This window comes from Narcine bancroftii, chromosome 1 (genome assembly GCF_036971445.1).
Source record: "Narcine bancroftii isolate sNarBan1 chromosome 1, sNarBan1.hap1, whole genome shotgun sequence".
Classification (NCBI taxonomy): Eukaryota; Metazoa; Chordata; class Chondrichthyes; order Torpediniformes; family Narcinidae; genus Narcine; species Narcine bancroftii.
The window spans coordinates 324,809,985-324,822,104 of NC_091469.1; the positions used below are offsets into that span (position 1 = coordinate 324,809,985).

Here is a 12,120-nt window from a genome sequence, read left to right on the forward strand (position 1 = left end):
GACTTGAAGGGCATCAGGGAGGAGATGGGCTAACAGTGGGATGAACTCTGGGGCAGGGGATTTGTGTGGAACATGAACACTGGGAAATGGTTAGTGTAGCGGTACGTGCCACCCTAGCAGCCTGGGTTTGAATCCGCCGTGGTCTGTAAGGAGTCTGTACTCCATAACCTGGGTGGGATTTCTCTGGGTTCCTCCCACCCTCCAAAATGTAAGGGGTTGGTAGATTAATTGGATGTAATTGTGTGACACGGGTTTCATGGGCCAGGAGGGTCTTGTACCGTGCTGTATCATGAACATTAAAAAAATATATAGTAAAACACAAAGCTGGGGAAACTCAGCAGATCAAACAATGCACTTTGTTTACCAAAGATAAGGATGCATAACCAGCATTTTGGGCTTGAACCCTTCATCAAGGTAAGAGCAATGTGTAAGCGTGCGCCCGAACCAAATGGCGAGGTGGAGGGATGGAGAAAAGCGTAGTCCCACAGGCAGGAGGCAGAATCAATGTAGTCATCAATCTAGTGGAGGAAGAGTGGAAGAGCCTCGTCTGTGCGAATATAGAAATGAAATATAGTTTGGCTGAAGGGCCTATGGCTGCTCTATGAAATGTGATGCGATTCCTTATTGATCCCCGCCAACCGCATCAAGGTTATAACATTAACGAGTATTCTGCCCAAGCAAGTCGTTGGTTTGTAGTTCTTGGTTTCTTTTGCCCATTGTTTGGATTTGCACCAAGGTTATAACATTAATGAGTATTCTGCCCAAGCAAGTCGTTGGTTTGTAGTTCTTGGTTTCTTTTGCCCATTGTTTGGATTCGTGTGTGCTTCTAAATCACCACTCTCTTGCTTCAGGGTGCGCGGAGTCCTTACCTTCAGTTGTCCACGATGGAGGAAGGGGATTACACATTTCAGCTGGTGGTCACAGACTCCGCCGGGCAGCAGTCCTCAACGGAAGTTACTGTCGTCGTCCAGCCTGGTGAGTTGCCCAGTGAAGAAGCGAACCACTCGAGGAACTGACCGAGTCCACTGCAGAGTAGTTCTACCCCAGAAATTGGGAAACTTGTCTGTTGAGGAAATAGCCTGGAACAAAGCTTTGTTTCAATCCCCTCCTGTTTATTTCCCTTCCTTTCATCCGGCATCACTGCACTTTGTCCCCTGCTCTCCATTCTCACACTGACCCCCTATTCTAAGCTGCCCCTGGCCAAAGTTTCTCTGCAGCTTAAGATGTGTCTCTTTTCTAATTTATCCCCGTTTCATTGAAAGGACATCATCCCGAAGCGTTAACTCTGGTTCTCTCTCTCTCTCAAGGTGCTGACAGACCTGCTGAGTATTTTTGTGTTCACAATCGAGTCACTGCCACAAATTAGTTTTGTTGCGAGGGAACCAAAGTGATTAATTACATTTGGGATACAAATGCCACGTGCAGCAACGTGCATCGCAGTGTGGGTGTCGATGTTGCCACAAAGGTCTCTGTCAGCTCCTTCAGGTTTGCTATAATGCAGATGCCATGGAACAGTAAACAGCGCCATTCGACTGATGATCTCCTCTGCTGTTTTTCCACTGGCTCTTACTGTCACACTATTGTCAGCTTTCATTTCATGTCACTTGCTTTGGGAAAAGGTTGGCCACGAGGCATCCAATCACTTGAAGTAATTCAGTAAAACCCCTGTTATCCAGAATTCAAGCCACGAATATCCTCCAGCAATCAGCAAAAAAAAAACAGGTTTAAAAAAAACTGGAAGTTTAAAATCGGCACACCTCACCGTTATTTCCACTAATCGATGTAACGTGCAGTCTCAAGCAACCGAAAAATTCACTTATCTGGCATCTACCGATCCCCGTAAATGTCGGAAACCAGGTACTCTCCTGTATTGAGGCAGATGATCAAAAAGGTCACGTCGTGATTAGCATCTGTAAGGAGAGCAGATTTGGGAAAGGAATTCTAGAGTTCATCTCCGAATCATCTGGAGGCCTGGCTGCTTAAGTTGGAGGGCTGAGATACACAGAGATTAGAATCAGTGGTCAGAGAATGATATGCGTGTTAGACTGAGGAGCTGGGAAAAACCAGGGCCATCAAGGGATTTGATTATATTTGGCATCTGCAAGTAAACAGGACATTCAGTAAGCCACTGCACACGAATCTGCAGAGAGCTCTTGTCACCTGCTCAACAGATTGAGAAACCTGTCTCCACAAACTAAACCATGCACAGATAGGGAACTAAAGCACAGAAATGCTGGAGGAACTCAGTATTTCTCACTCCCCAAAGAAGGGCTCAGTCCCAAATTGTCGGTTGTGTGTCTTAACCTCCTATGGATGCTGCAAGTCCGGCTAAGATCCTCCAGCAGTTGTGTTTTTACTACAATCACAGCGTCTGCTGACTTCACAGATAGGGAATTGTCAGGAAATGTTTGGCTCTCTCTTCAGCAGTTTCCTGCAGCACATTTAAATTTGAGGTGCTGCCGAACCCAGAGCTTGTGAAGTTTAGAGGAGAACCGTGGCCACAGGGAATAGTAAAACCCAGACAAGTGAATTTTCCAGTTGCTTGGGATTGCATGTTGCAGAGTTGGTGAAATAACCAATTGAGATGACAATTTTAAACTCCCGTATTTTATAGCTATCTATTTTCTGTGATTTCATTGCCAGTTGCTTAAATTCTGGATAATGGGGATTTTACTGCATGTGATTTTAATATGCTGTAAATATTTTGTAAAAACACAATGCTGGAGAAACTCAGCAGGTCAAACAGTGTCCTTTATACAGCAAAGATAAAAATTCATAACCAATGTTTTGGGCTTGAGCCCTTCATCAAGGGATGGGAAAATGTCGGCAGGCATCTAAACTAAAGAGTAGGGGGGAGGTGTGGTCGCAAAGGCTGGAGGTGATAGGTGGAGAAGGGAGGGAGGGAATGGCAGTGATCAAGGGGAGGAGGGATGGCTGGGTGAAGGGAGGGAGGGGGACTGGAAATGGGTAGGGGGAAAGAAGAGGCTAGGTTAACAAAAACTGGAAAGGTCAATGTTAATGCCCAGACGGAAAATCAGATGTAGTTTCCCCCAATTTGCAGGTGGTCTTGGTGGGATAGTACATAAGGGCCTGGGCAGACATGTGGGTATGGGAGTGTGACACAGAACTGAAATGGTTGGCTACTGGGAGATCTCTGTCATTGGTATGGATGGAGCGAAGATGCTCAGCGAAGCAATCTCCCAGTCTGCACCCAGTCTCTCCGATGTAGAGAACGCCACAAAGGGCGCACTGGATGCAGTAAATCTGCCCTGTGGATACGCAAATAAAGTGTTGCTTCACTTGAGAGGACCGTTTGGGGCCGTGGACTGTGGTGATGGAGGAGATGTGGGCACAAGTGTGGCCACAGGAGAAGGTTTTGTGGAGAGGGGTGAGATTAGTGTAGAGGGATAAGTGCACCATGGAGTCACGGAGGGAGCGGTCCCTATGGAAGGCCGAGAGGGGAAGCTGTGTCTGGTAGTTTTCTAAGTGCTGGAAATTTCAGAGTATGACATGGAGGTTAGGGGGGTAGGTGAGGATGAGGGGGATTCTATGTTTGTTGCATTTAGGGGGCCAGGGCAAATGAGCAGGAAATGGAGGAGATCCAGGTGAGGGCTGAGTTGATGGTGGTGGAGGGGAAGCCATGTTTGTGGAAGAAGGCAGACATTTCAGAAGATCTGGACTGGAAGACCTCATCTTGGGAACAGATGCGGCGGAGACGGAGAAATTGAGGGAAGGGGATAAATCCTTGCAGGGGACTGGGTGTGAGAACATACAGTCGAGGTAGTTGTGGGAGTTAGTGGGTTTGTAATATGTCAATGGAAAGCTTGTCTCCCAAGATGGAGACAGAGAGATCCAGGAAGGGGAGAGTGTTTCAGGTGAGTTTGAGATCGGGGTGGAAGTTGGCTGTGAAGTTATGTATGTACGCTGTGGTTGTTTCATCTGGTTGTCTATGTACATTCAGATGATAATCAACTTTCTGCAGATTTGTGTGGATCTGATAAGCTTGTGAAATGTCACATTTCCTTGCAGATGTCGTTCATAATCAGGAATGGGTGCTTGTTAATAACTAATGTAATCTGCAAAGATAGAACATTGTGGGACAATGTGTTCATATTGCTTGCTGGAGCAGCTGAGAGATTAAGATGCTGAAAGGTTTTATTTCTGACTTGTCCCAATAAAGTTTGTGTCTCTTTTATGCCATCCTAGACGTGTAAATCCTTTACGTGGCCTTCTAGAAATTGTTGAAAAAGAGATACGTATCTGCCATTAAAGACTGCTGATGTCAATCTACTATTGAGGAATATTCTTCAGACTGTAATTTTTAGACATTGTTCAAGAAACCAAATCGAATTCATCAGGAACTCATTGAATTACACATGTGATTTCTACAAATTGAATATGTGCAGGCTGGTTTTCAATATTTATGATCTCTTTGATCTTCGATTTGGAAGTAGACGCTGTATCATTACTTTGCTGGGTTTTTTTTTTCTCCATAGAGAACAACAGTCCCCCTGTGGCCATTGTGGGCCCTGACAAAGAATTAATAAATCCGATTGAAAGTACTACTTTGAATGGCGAAGGAAGTACAGATGACCAGGGTATTACGTCATATAACTGGGAGAAGATGAGGTATCTCAAGTCTGGAGTTAACAGATTGCACATTTTGATCTTACCTACTTTCCCAAGTATGGCAAAAAGATGTTTTTTTAAAAAAAATTCAAAGTGCTTTTTTTTTAACATGTTGACCATTTGCCTTCCTAAACAACAAACTCGATTGGAGACTCATTTAAAGACTTTGCACGTTATTTATGATTCAATATTTTTTTTTGTATTTTAGTTTGCATTTCTTCTTTCTTTCTTTCTATTTCTTTCTTTTGTACACGTTTCTTTTCTTGAGCACAATTTTTTTTGCACGACCAATTAGTGGTAATTCTGCCGCACCCACAGGAAAAGGAATCTCAGGGTTGTATGTGATGTCATGTATGTACTCTGACAGGAGTCACGTGATGGAGTAGTGGCCGGTAGGGCAAAACCAGCCCTCTCCAGAAAGAAAAAAAGTTAAGAAAAGACAAAATTCAATAAATACAAAATATAAGAAATAAAAGATAAAGGTGCAGAGAAGAAAAAGAAAATGGCACCTTAGAAGGAAAAAGTAAAAACAGCGGGGAAAAATAAGAAGAAAAGTGACAACTCCGCAGAGTCACTACCCCCCCACCCCCCAACCGGAGGACTGCAAAAATGGCTCTCTGGGCCAAACAAAAGTGCGCAGTGCGCAATCTAAGGTAAAGGAAAACACCGACGGGAGGGGGGCTCAGCCGAGGAGTGGACAACCACGGCGCGACCAGCTGAGGGATGCCCGACACCAGGGCTCTCAGCTGGAAGATGAGGAAAGTAGCAGGAGAGGGAGTGAAGTACGAGGTGAGAAAGAAAGTCGACGGGGTGAAAGGAAAGAGGAGCAGCAGCAGGAGGCTCAACAGATGAGCAGCTCAGAAGAAGAGGACCAACAGCAAGAGGCCAAGCAAGAAGAGGATGGACAAAGTGAGACAAGCTACGCATCAGAAAAATCAGAAGAGACACAGAAACAAAGAAGAGAAGAAGACACAAACACAGGTACAGGCACAGAAGAAAAGGAAGAAGAAGACCAAGATCTTCACAGAGAGATAGAAGGTAAAACAGATGGACAGAATATAGATAAAGCAATTTTTGAAGAACAAATGAGAGCATTAAAAGAATGGTTGTCATTAGAATTTAGTGAAATTAAAAGAAAAATGAAAAGAACAGAATATAAAATGTAAAGATTATAGCTAGTCATGACAGAAGTAGGGAAAAGAGTAGAAAATGTGGAAGAACGAGAAACAGCTGTAGAAATGGAAGTAAACGACTTAAGAGGAAAATTGGAAGAAAGTGATTAAAAAAAATTAGAGACACAAGAGTTGTTAGCTCAGAAAATTGATTATGTTGGAAAATTATAGTAGGCGAAACAAGATAAAAAGTAGGCCTGAAGGAGAGTGAAGAAGGCACAGACATGAAGGAATTTATAAAAGGATGGATCCCAAAGGTCCTGGGAATGACAGAAATGCAGGAAGGAATGGAAATAGAAAGGGCACACAGAACACTAACTCCAAAACCACAGATACATCAAAACCAAGATCCATCTGACTAAAACTTTTGAGATAAACGACAAGAGAAAATATACTGGAGTAGGCAAGGAATAAAATTAGAGAAGACAATAAACCATTAGAATACAAGGGTCAAAAAATATTTTTTTACCCAGACATAAGTTTTGAACTCTTAAAGAAGAGGAAGGAGTTTAATACAGCAAAATCGATCCCATGGAAAAAAAGATTATAAATTTATGTTAAGACATCCGACTGTGCTTAAAATATTTATACCCGGGGAGCAAAACAGACTGTTCTTGGATCCAGAGGAAGCACAAGAATTTGCAGAACGGTTGCTGGACAGAAGGACAAAAGAAGAGATGTAATAAGAATGAAGAACAGCAATAAAATATATATAAAGATGTAAAAACAATGTATATGTAAAGAACTAAAGAAGTGAAAGAGAAGGGAAGGAAGGAAGTAAGAGAAAAAAATGGAGAACTTTGTTATGTGTGTTTTATATAAAAAAAGTTTTCTGGGGGAGGGTTGGGGGGAGAGAATAACCGTCGCTGCGAAATCAGTTGACGCTTGCGAGCAGGTTCTCAATCCAAATGGAAAGGGGAGTTGTGGTTGCCCGGCAAGGGATAAGGGGCAATTCAGTTAGGGGATGATATTTGGGGTTAAGGGAACATTGGATGTGGGAGTTGTTGGAGTATTTAGTTTTAAATGTGTTGTCATACATTGAGTTTAAAAAGGGAAAACAGAGACGAAAATGAGGAAAAGGGGGATGGTGGTGGTGAGGAAGCGAAAATGAGGTGTAAACAGGATATGAGATGGCCATGTTGAACTATATGACTATAAACATTAATGGAATACATAACCAAATTAAAAGGAAGAGGCTATTAAATTTACTGAAAAAAGAAAAAAATAAGATGTAGCATTTGTGCAGGAAACAAATCTAACTGAAGTGGAACATAACAAATTAAAGAGAGACTGGGTACGGCATGTAGCAGCAGTATCATATAAATCAAAAGCCAGAGGTGTAGCTATATTAATTAATAAAAATGTTCCAATCAAAATAGAGGAGGAAATAATAGATCCAGCAGGGAGGTATGTAATGATGAAGTGTCAGATATATTCAGAATTTTGGATTTTGCTCAATATATATGCACCTAATGAAGAGGATCAAAAGTTTATGCAAGATATTTTTTTGAAGATTGTAGATACACAAGGGAATATATTAATAGGAGGGGATTTTAATCTTAATTTGGATCCAATATTGGATAAAACTGGACAAAAGACTAGCAAAAAGAATAAAGTGGCCAAATTTATAGTGAAATCAATGCAGAAAATGAAACTTATGGATACATGGAGGAGTCAGCACCCAAGAGAGAAGGAATACTCATATTATTCGAGTAGGCATAAAACATACTCAATGATTGATATGCTTTTGTTGTTGGCCCATATTCAAGGGAGAGTTAGAAAAACTGAATATAAAGCTAGATTGCTATCTGATCATTCACCGCTGTTATTAGCAATAGAACTGGAGGACATCCCACCAAGAACATATAGATGGAGGTTAAACTCCATGCTACTTAAAAGGCAATAATTTAGAGAGTTTATTGAAACCCAAATTAAAACATATTTTGAAATAAATACGGAATCAGTGAAAGACAAATTTATATTATGGGACGCAATGAAAGCCTTAATTAGAGGGCAGATAATAAGTTATATAACTAAGATGAAAAAGGACTGCAATCGGGAAATAGAGCAGTTGGAAAGGGAGATAGTAAGTACAGAAAAGGAACTAGTAAAAAGGGATGATATAACGAAAAGAAGAAAATTGGCGGACAAAAAATAAAATGAAACATTACAAATGTACAAGGTGGAGAAGAACATAATTAAAATAAAGCAAAAGTATTACGAACTGGGAAAAAAAACACATAAAATATTAGCCTGGCGACTTAAAACAGAACAAGCTAAAAGAACTGTATTGGCATCAAGGAAAAAGGACAAACAAATTACATATAATCCAATGGAAATTAATGAAAACATTAAGGAATTTTAAGAACAATTATACCAAACTGAGAACGAGGGCAAAGATGTTAAAATAGAAGAGTTTTTAGCAAAAATTTAACTGCCGAAATTGCAAGAAGAGGAACAAAACAAACGGATAAAACCATTTGAAATAGAGGAAGTACAGGATATATTAAAAAAGCTGCCAAACAATAAAACGCCTGGAGAGGATGGATTCCCAATAGAATTCTATAAAACATTTAAAGAGTTAATAATTCCTCCTCTCCTGGAAGTAATGAACCGGATTGAAGAAACACAAAACTTGCCAGATTCATGTAAGACAGCAATAATTACAGTAATAACAAAGATGGGGAAGGATCCACTAAGACCAGCATCATATAGACCAATATCTCTACTTAATTCAGATTATAAGATAATAGCAAAATTATTAGCATACAGATTGGCCGATCGTGTACCAAAAATAGTAAAACAAGATCAAACTGGATTTATTAAGAAAAGACGAACAGCAGATAATGTCTATAAACCTATTAATCTAATTCATGCAGTTCAAGGAAATAAGAAGCCAACAGTGGCTGTTGCTTGAGACGCAGAAAAAGCCTTTTACAGAGTAGAATGGAATTATTTATTTAAAGTATTACAGAGGTTCAATCTACCAGAAAAATATATTAATTGGATTAAAGCATTGTATAATGGACCATTGGCGAAGGAAACAGTAAATGGATATGTATTGAACCAATTTAAATTAAGTAGATCAACTAGACAGGGATGTCCATTATCCCCCTCACTTTTCGCTTTAGCAATAGAACCATTGGCAGAACTGATAAGAATAGAAAATAAAATGAAAGGGATAAAAATAAAGGAGGAGGAGTATAAAATCAGTTTATTTGCAGATGACTTCATAGTATACTTAACAGAACCAGAAATATCAATAAAAGAATTACATAAAAAATTGAAGGAGTATGGAGAAATATCGGGGTACAAGATCAACGCAAATAAACGTGAAGTGATGCAAATGTGTAATGCAGATTATACAGAATTTAAAAAAGAATTTAAATGGCAAACACAAGCAGTCCGATACCTAGGTATTATGTTAGAAAATAACTTAAGCCACCTGTAGAAAAACTAAATTATCAGCCACTAAAAAAGAAATTGCAGGAAGACTTGGAACATTGGAAAGAATTACCACTAACGTTGATAGGGAGGGTAACTTGCATTAAAATGAATGTTTTCCCAATGATACAATACTTATTTCAATCATTACCAATTTCCTTAACAGAGAAATTCTTTAATGAACTAAAGAGAATAATAAGGAAATTCTTGTGGATTGGGGGGAAACCAAGGATAGCTTTAAATAAATTAACAGAGAGGTACAATCAAGGTGGTTTGCAGTTACCAAACTTAAAAAATTATTATAGAGCAGCACAATTAAGGTATTTATCAGATTTTTTAATCAGACAAGGGAAAAACCAGATTGGACTAAGATAGAACTAGATAAAATAGGGGAGAAGGTATCGGAACATGTACCAGCTTTTCATCCCACTTATAAAGTATAATATAAATGCTCACCAGTACTGTATCATTTACTCAATATATGGAGGAAGATCCACTTAGAAAGGAAAAAATGACTTGCCAAATACCAAAATTACTATTGAGGCAAAATCCGCTAATCCCTTTTATCTTTCCTTTCGAGAATGGGAGAAAAAAGGAATCAAAATAATAGAAAATTGTTTTTTGTGAAATAATTTATTAACATTTGAACAGTTGAAGTACAAATATGAAATAACTCATGGTACAATGTTTGCATATCATCAATTGAAAGCTTATTTGAAGGAAAATTGGGAAACAGACTGAGATTACCAGAAGGAAGCAGCTTTGAATATGTGTTTACAGACACAATGATAATTAAAAGATTTATAACAAACATGTACATGAAGCTGCAAGATAAGGAAAATGATGAAATAAGCTATAAACCCAAACAAAAGTGGGAAAAGGATTTAAACATAAAGATTAAAAAATGAAACATGGGAAAAGTTATGTTCTGAAACTATGAAGAATATAATAAACACAGTTGTGCGACATTGGTTACACAGGTTATATATCACGCCCCAGAAGTTAAAATGGGATCCAACATTATCAGATAGATGTTTCCTCTGTAAGAAAGAAATGGGAACAACAGTACATGCAATTTGGGCATGTGAGAAAGTGGAAATATTTTGGGAAGATCTAAATCAGATATTAAATAAAATCACAAAAAAATAACATACCAAAATATCCAGAGAGCTTTCTTCTAAGTAACATAAGAAGTAAGGAATTAGGCCTCAAATTGGATAAAGCGCAAAAAAAAATTATTATGATAGCCTTAGCTGTAGCAAAAAAATGTATAATGTTAACTTGGAAAATGGAAGAGAGCCTGAGAATACAGCAATGGTACATGGAAATGAATAAATGTATTCCATTGGAAAAAATAACATATAATTTAAAAAATAAAGTCACAGTATTTGAACAAATTTGGGAACCATACATGAAACATAACAGAGAGGGCTTGCCTCGGACCTCTACCCCCTAAAATGATAAGAAGACAAAACGACTTGATCCAGTGTGTAAAAGTAGATGATACATTTTTCTTGTTTATTTTTCATTGTGTGAAGACATTGTTTAACGGTTTTATTGTATTGTATATGTTGAATATTTATTGGTTTTGGAGGGGGGTGGAATGCGTGGATGGAAGGTAGGGGGGGGAAGGGGAGAAAATGCCACTGTGTATATTTAATGAGAAACGTTTGTATATATTTTGGTTGATATGGTTCACAGTGTGAAAAATAAAAAATTATAAAAATTGTATGTACTCTGACAATAAATCTGAACTTTGAACAATATATGAGTTCAGTCACAATTGTTTGACGCTTTCAAAGCTATTTCTCATGGCCTTTCACTGAGAGTGTAGAGATTTGAAAGCATTATTAATATACAGTAAAACCCCTGTTATCCGGAATTCAAGTAACCAGCAACCTCAAGCAACAGGCAAAAAAAAAATTGCGGAAAGTGATTCAGTTTAAAAAAAAAGAAAGTTTAAATTTGGCGCACCTCGTCGTTTATTCACCAGTCAGGCAACATGCAACCTCAAGCAACTGGAAAATTCACTTATCTGGCATCTACCAATCCCCATCTACCAGGGGCTTTACTTCATTTGGAGCTCCTTGAGTTTATTTCTGTTTAACTTTTATAAAATATTTTTGTGTATCAGGGTTCATTTGTGTAATTCTGCCATTCTGTTAAGATTGAAATTCAGCTCTAAGGAGCTCTAACTCATAGAATTACTTACACTTGAAAATGTGATTCATGTGGATTGGCCATAAATACAATCATAGAATGCTACAGCACAGAAAACAGGCTATTTTGCTCTTCTCGTCTGTGCTGAACATAATTTCATTAGTCCCACTGTCTTGCTCCCATTCCATAACCCTCCAGACCCCTCCTATTTATGTATCTATCCAATTTATTCTTAAAACACAAGATCGAGCCTGCATTCGCCAGGTGGCAACTCATTTCACACTCCCACCACTTTGAGTGAAGAACGTTCCCTAATGATCCCCCTAAACCTTTTCCCCTTCAACTTAAAACTATGACCCCCTCATATTTATCTCCCCCAATCTGTGGAAAAAGCCTATTCACATCCACTCTGTTTTTACCTCTCATAATTTTGTAAACCTCTATCAAATTTCTCCTCATTCTTCTTCGCTCCAAGAAATGAAGTCCTAACCTGTTTAATCTTTCCATGTAACTCAACTCCTGAAGACCTGACAACATCCTAGTAAATATTCTCTTCACTCTTTCAATCTTATCCAAAACTTCACACTATATTCCAAATTTGGCCTCACCAATGTCTTAAGTAACTTCAATATAAAATTCCAACTCCTATACTCAGTACTGATTTATAAAGGCCAAGATGCCAAAAGCTTTCTTTACAACCCTGCCCACCTGCGAT

The 12,120-nt window shown here is 38.9% G+C and overlaps 1 protein-coding gene across 2 annotated transcripts in view; it reads left to right on the forward strand.

Annotated features, from left to right (window-relative positions):
- Positions 1 to 12,120, forward strand: part of LOC138747970 (dyslexia-associated protein KIAA0319-like) — a 160,756-nt gene that overhangs the window by 102,999 nt on the left and 45,637 nt on the right. For both annotated transcript variants that reach the window (XM_069907641.1, XM_069907633.1), the window contains exons 11-12: positions 852 to 975; positions 4,497 to 4,629. In XM_069907641.1, coding sequence (XP_069763742.1) covers positions 852 to 975; positions 4,497 to 4,629 — 257 coding nt within the window. The remainder of the gene's footprint in view (positions 1 to 851; positions 976 to 4,496; positions 4,630 to 12,120) is intronic.